At 38.2% G+C, this 13,660-nt stretch overlaps 1 protein-coding gene across 5 annotated transcripts in view; it reads right to left on the bottom strand.

Moving 5' to 3' along the window:
- Positions 1-13,371, bottom strand: part of NRXN1 (neurexin 1) — a 1,071,934-nt gene extending 1,058,563 nt beyond the window's left edge. For all 5 annotated transcript variants that reach the window (XM_046659961.1, XM_046659962.1, XM_046659966.1 and 2 more), the window contains exon 1: positions 12,600-13,371. In XM_046659961.1, the coding sequence (XP_046515917.1) occupies positions 12,600-13,371 (772 nt within the window). The remainder of the gene's footprint in view (positions 1-12,599) is intronic.
- Between the last annotated feature and the right edge of the window lie 289 nt (positions 13,372-13,660).

Genomic DNA, 13,660 nt, shown 5'->3' with positions numbered 1-13,660 from the left:
CCTCGATCAACACTTTTGTTCAAATCCATTTCCACTGTTTAGTCCTCTGTAGACCAGACTACCACTGCCAGTTTTCCTTAGTCCAAATTCTTTTTTCTGTTTGTCAGCTCACATTTTTCTGGCCTACTTTTCCTGCTTACAAATGCAATGCTATCAAGACTTTTCCCTTTACACAATTCTGGACTGCCTAATCTACAGACACCAGTGACAGACATTTTTTTAAACTGCCAGGTAACAACAACCTACTAAGGATTTTGTGACGCCCCTGTCCAGGCCATTTCCAAGGTATAAAATGGGAAATGAGCAAGTCAGACGGAAGCAAGAGGAAAAGTTAGGGAGTCACTGAGAGCAAAAAGATGCTGCTGCAGTGATGGACAGATCGAGAGGACTGTAAAACATCCTTTGGAGAGACGTAATACGTAACTTTGGGAGAGCATTAGTGAGTGGAGGTGATAGCAAGTAAAATAAACAAAGCAGGGGCTATGAGAGAAAGGAGGCTGAATGTCAGACCAGTTTCACAGAAGGGGGATTTGAAACATTTTTAGCTCAGTGAAGACAGCACTCTTTCTCTTAAGCAGACAGAGATATTCAAGGAGATACTGACTACATGAATTTTATTTCCACTGAGGACATAACAAGAAATTAATTTATGTCGGCAGAGAAAGGACTTTCATTAAATTTAAGGAAGAAATTCTGCCCAGGAAAAGTTATTAAACACTTAAATGGAATACTGAGAGAGAGAAAAAATATATGAAATTGCATTAGCTTATACAGACATCTTTTAAACACAGGGGAGATTGTCATATGTGAAAGAGTGTGTTTAGGATACAGAGTCAGTTTTTATTTTACTAACAAAGAAGAAATTACAAGTTCAGGGCAGGGCTTCAGGAGGCACGTAGCCTTGGTTCGAAAGTCAGCTTTGAAAATTCCTAGTGTGTATAGTTGGGTAATTTTAAAATTTTCTCTGGGCCTCAGTTTTTGTCATCTGGAGAAAACAGCACCTACCTTATAGGGATGTGGAGAGGATTAAATGAATGAATATGTACAAATAGCTTAAAATAGTGCCTGACACAGAGTATGAGTTATGTAAGTTCTGCTCTTGTTGTTGCTATTAGTCAGTAGGAAAAAGGCCAATGACACATTGTCAGAACCTAGAGACAGAGAGAAAGAATGATTATATTTTATGTGACTGAATTGTAGACAATAATGTGTTTATCCGTGCCTTTTTCTTCCTCCTATTCTTCTCTTCAGCTCAATCCCAGAGCTACAAACCAAGAAATACACTGTTTGGGCTCCTCTTCCGCTAACCAGATGTGTGGGTCTCCGTATTATAAATTACCAGTTCTCAATGTTCTGGTCATTTCAAATTCTGTTAGTTCTCTCTCTCTCAATTTACCTTCTTCTCTAACACTCATTTTTGCCCAATCGTCTTTTCTCCTACCTCCTTTTCCTCTCTCTCAGTCTGCCATCTCATTTTCTCAATCATTACACATCCCAAGCTCTGCAGCTTCCCTGAGGCCTCATCATCCTTCCATCCTCCATCTCTTGTGGGCAGAAGACACTCCAGGATTATATATTTGGCCCCAATTCAAATCTTTATTGCCTCTGTTTAGGATGAAATACAACACTTTCTGTGTCATACAAACAAGGACTTTGTCTAGGATGAATAACGTCTTGGGCCTGGAGGGGGAGGTGCCCATTATTCTTCCTTATTTCCAATGACCTCTGGGAAAGTGCACAGCTCTTGGCTAATAGTCAGAGAGGAGCACCATTCCCAGATGAAGAATTATTCTAATTCCTGAAGCTCTACCTCTGCCTGTACTTTTACAGAGGAAATCAACGTGCAGAGTAGAAGAAAAAACAATGTAAGAAATACAAACAGAAAAAACTTTAAATGTTATTTGAAGCCAAAAAATGTAAATTGTGATAGAAGTAAGAAAGCTGTATTATAACTCCACCATTCTAATCTAAACAAAGGTTTAAGAGAGGAGACAAAGAAACAATGATATTTGTATCAAAAAAATTTCCAGATAACAATAGAAACTGAGCAATGAGGCATGTTCTGAAACTAATAAATGACTTATTTAAATAGCAAAAACAAAAATTCTTATATATTCCCTAACTACTCTGAGAAAAGAGGTTTCAGGGCTATTACTGATTTTCTTTTTTCTTTTAAATGGCTGTTTCAAAATATTCCTGTGGTGGTCTTGGCTATTTTGAACTCACTGGGAGCTCAGTAAATAAATTTAATCACCTAGTTTTCTTATGTATGAAAGTTTTAAAAGAAGTCATTATTAATATTAGCTTAATTTTTTTCATCTGTTTGAAAATAACTACAGCTCATTCCAATTAAGTTCCCAAGTAAATTACTCTTGCTAACTGTCAGAGCAATCTTAGAGCAAGACATAATATGGTTAGTTTTTCACACAACCTTCAGGAACAGTTGTGATTTTATTAATCAATAATATGAAAATGCTACTTTGCAGAAACCTCAAAATCTCTAATACCACGCCTGATCACAGAAAGTCATTTGTCTGACTATAAGGACAGACTTTTTAGGTTTCTAAGGTCTTATGCAGAAATCAATACATATTACAGAGACCATTTTAAATCATAAAGCCATTATATTTTAAGGAAATGTTTAACCAATATATATTCTTGAGGATTTTAATATGATTTCCAAGATATTTTTAAAAAATCCTTCTCTGCTTACTTTATGTAATTTTCCTGTATATGCCATATTTTTGTGTGTGTCTCGCTGTGTGTATATACATATACACATATATACATTTACACTCCAAAAGTAATGTCTCATTATTTAAAAATATCTCAATACTTTACTTCACAAAAAGTTGGCCAAATTTTTAAAACAGGGGTTCATAAATGTATCCTCCTACACATTTAATTGTGCATTTGGGTCATGACATACAATATATAACTTCCTATCTTTACAATGTTTTCAATTAGATAAATTAAACATGTAGTACCTTAAGCATATGTAATAATTTTAAATAAATAATTGCATTACTTGCTGAAAAAAATCAATTTTGCATTCAAGATAAAGAGCTTAAGCTGAAAAGCAGAATCTCCCACATAGCAGCTATAGTATATGCTACCATGCCAGCTATTTCCCTAAGGAGAGTCCAGGCATGCTGAATTAGAGAGAGACATCATTACTTAGAAGAAAAACATGAGTCTTTAATTTCCTTGTCTCTACTGGACTGAGGTGGTTCATACTGCTAAATCCAGCAATATCTGAGTAACACTTAAGCTTAGCTGGTTCCACAGACAAGCCCAGGGATTGTTAGGTCACAAACAGTAACTCCTAAGCTGTGATCAGTGCTGCTTCTGTTAAGGATCATCATCCACACAGAATTCATTATGTCTATAATTAAACACAGAAAGCCCCTCCTGATCTTAAGATGCTGGTGAAGCAACTGTTCTTCTTGGCAGCTCCTCTTTTAACTTTTGGACCACCAGATCCCTTCTGGGAACCAACCTAAGAAAATTCTATTTGAAGCAGCACTTGTTCCTGTAATGTGACGTCAGTGTATTTATAATTATAGTTAAGAGAGTTTGGAGTACAAGTAACTAGACAAGAGTCCAGGTCAGCATTTTGGCTTGCCAGGTCACATTTGTTTTCCTCCCACTTCTTTCCAATAACAGTTTCTCATATATACCAGAACTATCATAGAGAAAACATCTTTCTAACTCAAAAAAACCACTTGTGCTTCAATTGTAGGCAACGCATTGGGAAGCCCAACTCATTTATCCAAAAAAGAGACACTATCCTCTGATTACGCAATTTCGATGACATGCCTGGTGTACCATCATCTCTGTCTTCAGCAGAACCATGTTCTAACTCAGCAACTCTCGCTAAGTGTCTACTTATGTGACTGGGCTGTCTTTACACTTGTGCTGAATCACCATGAACTTTGATATTTTCAATAATTTTATCTTCTAGACTCTGAAATGGATGGAAATTTTGTTTTTCTTGTTTTGTGAAAACAAAATATTTTCATTCAAAAGATCAAAAATTAGTGGTAACGTTCTTTAGATACAATATACTGGGACTTTACTTCTAGTTACGTTAGAGTAGAATCAACCCATTAAGCATAATATGAATAGAAAGTCAACAAAAGAAACAAATAAGAAACAAAGTGTGATGAATTCTGACAAACTATTCCATTTCTTTATTATCATGACATTAGGAAATGGCACTAAATTTAAAGATCTGCTATGATCCTCAATTCTGAAGGCTTTATTATAAGTCTGCCATTCAAATTAGCACCAAGTTGACAACTAGTGAACAAATTCTGAGCATCTATTAGCTGTTTGTTAGTGAAATACACAGGTTATGTAGTATAATGGACTGGTTGCCTGCTGGGGCAATGGGCATACTTAGAGTCAAATTTCAGCTTTGCCATTAAGATATGGGACTTTTGGCAAGTTAGCTTTTCAAATCCACAATTTTTTCATCTGTGAAATGGGAATTTTATAAAACTTGTCCAGGAGGATGTTGTAAGGATAAACAAGGTAAGATGGACAAAGCACACTGTACAATGCCTTTCACTCAGTCAACATTAACCAGTAATTATAATAACTGTTGTGATTCTCAACAGAATCATTTTAAATTGTATTCAAATTCAAGAGGTTCTTATGGCACCATTAAAGGAGGGACACCTAGTGCACCTTTTGAGGTATTTTGATGCCTAATATTTTGGGAGAGAAATCATGTATATTTGTGGATTTGGAGAGTATTATGAGAGCTATGGTTGGACCCGTCATTGTTTTTCCAATATCCAATCACTCATTAAAATATTTGTTGAGCTCTTACAACATACTCATCACTCAGTTGCTTAAAATTCCAGCAGGTGAGTTTTCCTAATTGGAAAACTTTCATTGCTTGAATGTGTTGAGAGGACTTTGCTCAAAAGATGCAAACGTAAAATAAGAACCTATATTTTATTTCCATAATAAAGGCATAAGAAATTGGAAACAAGATCAAAGGTCATTCAGGTGTTTAAAACAGAAACTCTCCCTCCTTCCTTAGATTTATTCATATATAAATACACTTGCCCTCTGCATTGGTTTTTGGATTTATGTTACAAATATTTGACTCTTGCCTAAAATTTTTAAATGTGGTGAATTTCCATTATGAATTCCTTTACAAGTAAGTTTTTATATGTATTCAGTGCATTGGTAATCACTGAACAGCATTCCTTTTATAATTTGAAGGATTTCTTTTAACTGAAATAGAGCTTACATACAGTAAAGTACGTAAATATTAAGTATATAGTTCAGTGAATCTTTACAAATATATACACCCATGTGACCACCATGCAGATCATGTCAAAGGCTGTGTCCTCTTCTAGTCAATACCACCAAAATGCAACATCTATTCTTGTCTCTATCACCACAGATTAGTTGTGTCTGTTTTGAACTTCATATAAATAGAATCATATAATATGGATTCATATAGTTGCTACATTAAATTACTTATTTCATTTGTTTAGATTTTGCACAAGAGGAACAACAGGACCAATGTCATCTTTATTCAGTTTGTCTGTACCAGTGTATCAACATGTAATAAGAGAACTCTATCAAATCTTATACATACTATTAGGCATAAGTAATCTAAAATTCATCTAAAATGACCCCCAATAAATGTACAGAAAAATGTTTAACTTTTTCACTATTAACATTCACAACATCCTAGAGCCATCTACCCTGCTGCCATTAGATATTTCTTTCAAATTTTCAAGCTTTTCTCAGAGTTTGCATCTATTAGCTACTCACAAACACTCTGAGAGGTAGGTTAGCAGGAGTTCACAATATATTAGTAGTCTGATTAGGGGTTTCTCAATTCACAGTCTTAGAAATTGAACTATAGAACATCAGTGGCCTTACTGTCTTTTTAACAGCAATTTAAAGGCAATGCCTCTTTAACCCCATGCCACATTCTGTTCACATGCATGTAAATAATAACATGGCAGGAAAAGCATCTGAGAGAGCATTGCAGCTATTCCCATATTCAAGTAGAAGTACATGGAATCTATGCTTAAGAGAGAAAACCAAAAAGCCATGCAATTTCTGAAGAGCTCTAAAGCAACTAACCAAAAAAACTTTTTTTTTCAAAACCTAATTGGAACATTTTAAGACTTACTATTCAGCAAAGACCATGCAAATTTACCAATTCCTGCACTTCCAAGTAATAGAAAAGGGAGTGAGCCATAAAATTATAGAGAAGTACACGAAAAAGTATAAAGGTTTTGCATAATATTGCTGTGCATAAGGAACTAAAAACTTTTAGAATGCAGAAGTGATTTATTCTGAATTATGTCAAATATACTTGCGCACTTTTCAAAAGTACAGTTTGCATAGCAACTTCTGATAGTTTATTATTTCCATAATAAAACCAACTCCGAATATCTATGATAAAGCCTAATTTTCAATGCACATTTATAGGAGTTAACCCTGCAGCCAGTACAGTCACCAATTGCTCACTGAGAAAGGGATATAGAATGTGGTTAATGACGGTTTTCAGGAACCAGTGTGGCTCAGAGTCTTAATTCTCACTATCCAGCTAAGAATAACAGAAACATTATATACTGCCAGTCCTTTCTGCAGTCAATAAGGAGAATTTTTTTAATAATCAGCTTAATTACCACATTTCATTTAATGGTATCTAAAACCAGAACATGATTTCACTGGCATATATATAATTTCATGCTAAAAAATGTAACCTCTTTATGATAACTATGAGAATATCTTGCTTCAGCTTTTAAAGCTCAAATGTATCACCTAGCTTCTCTGGAGCATACATGTAAATAACTTTAACTTATAGGAAAGCCTCAGAGACAAATTATAAATAGGATAGATCCATTAGATATCTCTATCCGTATATTAGGAAAAATACAGTAAAAATCACTATTTACCATAGGATTGGGATGGATAAAAGTATTAGTTTATATAGAGGGTGATGTATTTTAAAAATACTTTTGCGTTAAAGGCTTACTTATTCATGTAAAAATTCTCAGACAATATGATTTTTAAAATATGTTGAATCACAACCAGACATGGGTACCATTAGAGCACAGCTGTGTAAACCAGAAATAGATGCTCATTGTCTTTATTATTTGCTTCTCTTTATGCATGGAAACTTTTGGGCTAATCAAGAATCATTATTACATTAGAATTTCTTTTAAATGAGAAAGAGAATGTTCCATATTTGAATTTTGCTTGAGAGCATCCCTAAAGAAAATGGCGTCAGTAGAAGGAGTGGTGTCAGTAGAAGGAGTGGTGCTGGCGGAGGTAATAATAACAAAATAACAAATGGACACTTCAGAACTCTTACTATGTGCCAGGCACTGTTCTAAGAGCTTTACATGAAGTTACCTGCTCAGTGTTGATAAGGCCCCTACGAAGTAACTACCATCATTTTCCCAGTTTCACAGACAACAAAACTGATGATTAGAAGTTTGAATGAACCCACTTAAACCAGGCAGTGTGGCCCAGAGTCGGTGTAATTTAACTCGTACACTACAATCACATCTCAGATTAAACAAAATCTCAAAATAAGACATTCTACCTCATTTGTGGGATTCTAGAATGGTAACTCAGTTTGGGTTACTATTTTATAATCAAGACAAGCTTTTTTGGTAGAGCAGATAGATGGCTTCCATTGTCAGACTTTAAGAGCTTCCCAGAACATTTTATCTAGATCAAAATTATTGATGAATTTCTCCAGTCCACTCAAAGCTTTTTAAGCACAGGTGATCCACGTTTTTCTACAACAGAATTCAAACAAAACTCTGGCAAAATCTCTGAATTGTTTTTGTCTAGTACCTATCTATACAGTAACTACTTAAATTTCTTTTAACCTTACAAAGATTGTAAGTACCTATGTAATATTTTCCTTTATTGTAGCAGTTAAAACAATTAAAGGCTAGAATTAATCAACCAATATATATTGCCACAAGGAAGACACTTTGGGCAAGGTTCTTGGGGGTACAATAAGACATTGCCAATATGCTCCAGACGCCTATAGATTCAATGGGTATATCCAAGAGAAAACACATGACGATCCACATAAAGAGTTCAGATAAGGCTCTTTACAGGTGGAACTCAAGTGTTCCAAACAACAAATGACCTTAGGTTTCTATATATAACCAAACTCACAAAGATTCTAACTCCCTTACTGAAAGTATCTTCTTTTTCTCTAAGTCCCCTAACCTAGCCTATAGCTTACAGTAGGTGCTTACCAAATGTTGTTGACTGACAAACAGAAAATAATGTTTTCTCTTTTTCTCTTGCTCCCTATCAGTCTGTTCTCTACGCTGTAGCCAGAGTGACATTTTTGAAATACAAATTTGATAATGGCATACTCCTCCCTATCTTCCACACTTAACTTCTTCCATTGCTTTTCCATCACTTTTACAATAAAGATTAAAATCTTTAACCAGGGCTAGAAGGCCCTGCATGAGCTAGCCCGGCTCCTCTCCCTAAGAGCTCCATACTCAAGGACCTTCTCACAGTTGCTTGAATGTGCCATGCCATCTCCTGCGCCAGGCTTCTGTACCTAAAATTTCTCCTCTGCCTTTATCTAGTCAATTCCTTTTCATCTCTCAAATTTTAGTTTACACATCACTCCTCAGGAAAATCTTCTTTGATTAGGTCAGTCTGCAATAATTTAAGTTCTCACAGTATCATGTACCTGTTCTTCAAAATACATACCATCATTGTAAGTTTCCATTTTACTTACTTTTTTAAATTTATTGTGCCTCCTCACTGGAATGCAAGGTCTATAAAGGTAGGAACTATTTCTGAGACTTGACTCACCATTTTATTGCCTGAGCCTAGTACTCAGAAACACACATCAATTGATATGTATTGAATAAAGAAATGAATGAATCAATGAATGAATGAGTGGTTGTCTATCTGGTTACATCATTAAAAGCAGGGCCTTTATTAAACGACATCTATCACGTGCCATGTTTAGGAAAATTAAGCAATCAGCCATAACCAGCCATATGTATTTACGGCCATTTAAAAAGGGAAGGAGAATAAAAGTGACATTCAGAGTTTAGTATGAAATTTTAATACAAATGGCTCTAAAATACTTGAAACATGGACTGGAAATCATAAAAAGTATAACTTCAGTTAATTTCTCATTGATCAGCCTTTTATTCTCATTTTTAAGATGGACAGCCATGGAATCCACTAATTCTTTTAAGCTGCTGGGATACTATTAGTCCTCTTAAGAAGAAAGTTATTAAATAACAATGATTCTGGGGTACTTAGATGAGCATGATTCACTGAAAAAGCTATGTACCCCATTAAGCATCCATCATTCAGGAAAGATGACATTCTTAAATAGTTGAGTTCTGAGGCTGACTCTCAGGGTCAAAGAACATAAGTGATGTGTAAGTTAGTTCTGTTCCATCAGCCATTCATATATATCTATTTTTTTCCTCTTAAATATTGCCTGAACCTGAAAAAAATATCAACTCTAATAAGCTGGAAATCTTATTCAGCAGACATGACAATACAGGGCCCAAAAATAAGAGTGTCTGTGTTCTTACCTCAACTCTGCCAGTAACCTGGTCATGATGCATAACCTTTCTTGTGTTCTCTTTCCATCACTACATAAACAAATAAATAAAACTTGCTAGGCCTGAATAAATAGAGTAAGGATGAAAATGAGCTCATTAAATAAAAATATTCTAGAAATCCATAGGTGCATAAGTTGTTTCGAGACCTTCTAGGCCAAAAAAAAAAAAGAGAATATTCTTTTCGTCTTTTTAGTAGTTCTTACTGTGTTTTAAATATGAAGGCAACTAAAATAATACTAGACTTATTAAGTTAAAAAAGAAATTGTACTTGGGATCAGATATAATTTAAATTTTGTTTAATGTTTGCTATTAATTTTTTTTCTAAATTTTCTCTAATGAATGTAGATTTATTTGTTTTTAAATTAGTTTTTAAAAAGAACGTGGCAATCATTGTAAATACTGGCTAGAGGCAGGGCTTTGTTTATACTTCATCTGAAGAGAAATCATCTATCCCTAGCCATCAATACATGATTGGTGTTGGGAGAGGCATCCATTCTCAATTAATTATTTAATAGTCACTTGACACACATGAAACAGGGAAAATAAGCAAAATGGAGCCAATCCTTCTGGGAAGACGGATTCTGCCTTTATCACTTCATCTCCTATTTCTGTGATAATCAAAGGAACTCAGCCTTTTGTTTTCCTTTCATGGCTAGTGGTGAGATCTTTGCACTTCGTTTTCAGCTGAAATGTTCAAAATGAATCAATGCTCCAGAATAATCCTGATGGATTTTCTTTTCTGGATTGAATTACTTTATGCATCAGGTACTACACCGTTCAATTATGCATTTTAGTAATTCCAAATTCTTCATCTTAGGGAAAGAGCTATCCACTTGCAAAATAAAATGCATTTCAGAGACATCTAATTCTGCTTCTCTTCAACATATTACTTTTGCCATGCTTTCTCCATTCTTAACTGTTCCTGATTATGCATGATCCCTGGATCCCTATGTTAAAAATGCATAGAAAAATTAAAAATTTCATTTAAAACACCCTCCCACACAGAACAAGCTGTCATTGGGTCATATTTGTTTCCTAATTTAAGGAAGGAAGTTATAGCCCATGTGTCCTTCATTAAATTGCCTGCTCCATATTTTAAAGTGGCACTGGGATACTTAGAGCAATTTTTCCCATAAAATAGTGTTCATTTTTCACTTATTTCCATTAATCAGTGCAGAGGTATGCAACTTCAAATTATTTAAAGCAAGTCATCATATGTAGCTATCTTATTCATGATTTACAATTAAGTTAGATTTGGGAGAGGAAAAACATGGACTGTTTTATTTTTGTAAAGCATTAACTATTAAGCCTAATGCTAAATCCATAGAAGTTTACTGGCCAAGCTGAAGTGCAGTACGGGCCATGGAATACAGGCTTTGATAATTACTTAAGCCAAGATATAATGAAAACAAAAACCCACATGAAGGCAGAGAGCAATAAAATATCCCTTTACTTTTTTCTTCATCAACCCACAAAGGCTAGAAAGCTCTCCTAATGACCAGCTTTTTTCTTCCTAACTCCTTTTGCTGTGTAAACAATCACAAATTTTATCAAGTCTTCATTTCTCTTAAAGTCAGGTGAGAGAGAACTGCCAAGTCTAATAAGATTTACAAGGGCTAGTTCCCCTTAGCAGTGTCAGCAAAAAAACCAGAAGACATTACACAATAAAATACGGCCATACACAGAGCTTTTGTCCCTACAGCTTTCAAACTAAGACGTAATAATTCACCTTTTCTGAAATTTCAGCCATAAATGTCATTTATCTGTGTGTTGATTGCCTTGATTTGACCTATAAGCTATCTACTTTAAACCCTGACATTGTCTCTCTTGCTCAGCCACAGATCCATGCATGTTTCATCATGTTTCACCTTTTTCATATGACTCACTTTCTGTTTATAGGCTTTTACGTATTTATACAATATTTTTCCTTGGTCATTGTCATGTTGCAACATTGGAGAAACAGACTGATGACTGGATTTTATTTATATAGGAGAGAAAATAAAACTTAGGTAGTTTTGGGTTTTTTTTTTTAATTGCACACTGTTTCAGTCCCTAAGAACAACAGAAATTACAGCTTGGCCTCTGGCCTCTACTACTCAGATAAACATCATTAGCTGAATATCCTCAGAAAATCTCTTGTAATCCTTCATACGCATCCCCTGTTTATTAGCCCACAGAAGATTCCCAGTCCAGCAATGCCTAAATTTCTCTACTGTTTATCTTCCCAACGCATCTGCTAATTGAGAAATATGTTATTTAACCTCTAACATTTCTAAACATTAGCTGCCCTGTCTCCCACTTCAAGAAACCACAAAAATCACATATTTTACTTAAATTGACAACTGCTGGACTTGGACATAACCACAGAAACTAAGAATTCCAAGAACCCTCTTCCTTCTAATCAAGAGAATCTTCACGTACCTCCCTCCTCCCCTTTTTCCACAACCAGGAGCAGGACTCTACGCTTGCAAAAGGCACAGTAGTGCCTATGAATCCTGTCTCCCTTCTCCTTTACCAAGAGTAACTACGTGGGGATTCTCAACTCTGGTCAGCCTCTCCCGCACTTCCTACTTCACCAAATGTGGACCCCATCTTCTGGATGCTTGTCTGCCTCTTATGGGGAAAATCTGTGTATTACTGACTGAGAAGTGGAAGAGGAAAGCACGGCAGTCATTCAGGTGGTCCATGGCCCGGTGAAGACAGAGGCCATTCTACCTGCCACTTGAAAGAAAGTGGGGTTGGTAGAAAGTGCTCCCAGGAGGAAACTGACCCCGGAAATGGGGCCTCTCAACCATTAAGAGGATGCCACGGGGGAGCTGTGAGAGGTGGTCAGGCAGAGAAGCCAGAGACAGGGCTGCACCTCGAAATGAACTGAACACGCTGTCCAGAGGAAGCAGCCCCATGCACCAGCCCGCCCCGCGGCCTCGCCCGGCCCCCCGCGCCCCGCCCAGGCCGAGGCCCCCGGGGTCGGGCGTCGGGTCTTACCTTGGCTGCAGTCCTTGCCGCGGAAGCCGGTTCGCGAGCAGTCGCACACGGCCTGGTCGTCCACCACGGAGCACACGCCCCCGTTGAGGCACACGCCGCCCTCGCCCTCCTCGCCCGCCTCGCACGGGCTCCCGCCGCCACTATTGGGCGGCTCGTCGTCCAGCTTCACGTCGCCACTGTCCACGGGCAGGGCCTGCGACGAGTTGACCCGCACGTCGCGAATCCACCCTTTAAAGGGCTCGCGCTCCCGCACCGAGGCCAGCGTCAGTTTGAGCGCCGCGGCGCGCAGTTCTGGGGGCAGCCCGCCGACGAAGAGGCCGCTGAACACCGTCATGTCCCTGCGCTTGGACTTGACCTCCACCCACTTGGCCTCCACCTGGTCGATGAAGAGCGTGGTGTTGCGGAACTGACGGCGGATGCGCACGTGGTGCCACGCGCCGTCGTTGACCGGCGTGTCGGCCAGCAGCGTGGCGGGCTCGGCGCAGAAGATGGAGAAGCTGAGCTGCAGGCGGCCGCCGCGCGTCAGGATGAGCTCCAGGAAGTCGCAGAAGCCCTCGTCGTCGAAGTAGAGCACTAGGCCGCGCGCGCTGCGCGTCTTGAGCTGGAAGCTCATCTCGCTCTCGCAGCAGGCGTTCCACTTGGGGAAGCGCGTCCACTGGCCCTCAGCGCCCGGGAATTCCAGCCCGTTGCCCAGCTCTGCCCAGCAGCCCAAGAGCAGCAGCGAGAGGCACAGGAGAAAGCAGCCCCCGCGCTGGAGAAGCGCCGTCCCCATGCTCGGGGCTGGGGTGCGGCGGGGGGGTGCCGGGGCCGACAGGGTCAAAATGGTCCTGGACACCGTGGTGTAGAAATAGGGGTCTGGCAATAAGTAAGGTAAGGGGGTGGGCAGCAGTGGGAGGGACGCACCCTCCTTTAGCTCTTTTTTTCTTCTTCGTCTTCCAGTCTTCCAGCAACCCCTCCCTCTCTCCCTATAGTCGCCTTCCAATTGGAAAACGTAGACCCCAGTGGTACAGGGCAGCCACAGAACTTCCAGGCCAAAGGGAGGATACACTTTGGAAGCAACG

This window comes from Equus quagga, chromosome 5 (assembly GCF_021613505.1).
Source record: "Equus quagga isolate Etosha38 chromosome 5, UCLA_HA_Equagga_1.0, whole genome shotgun sequence".
Taxonomy (NCBI): domain Eukaryota; kingdom Metazoa; phylum Chordata; class Mammalia; order Perissodactyla; family Equidae; genus Equus; species Equus quagga.
This window is presented reverse-complemented; position numbering and strand designations above follow the sequence as displayed.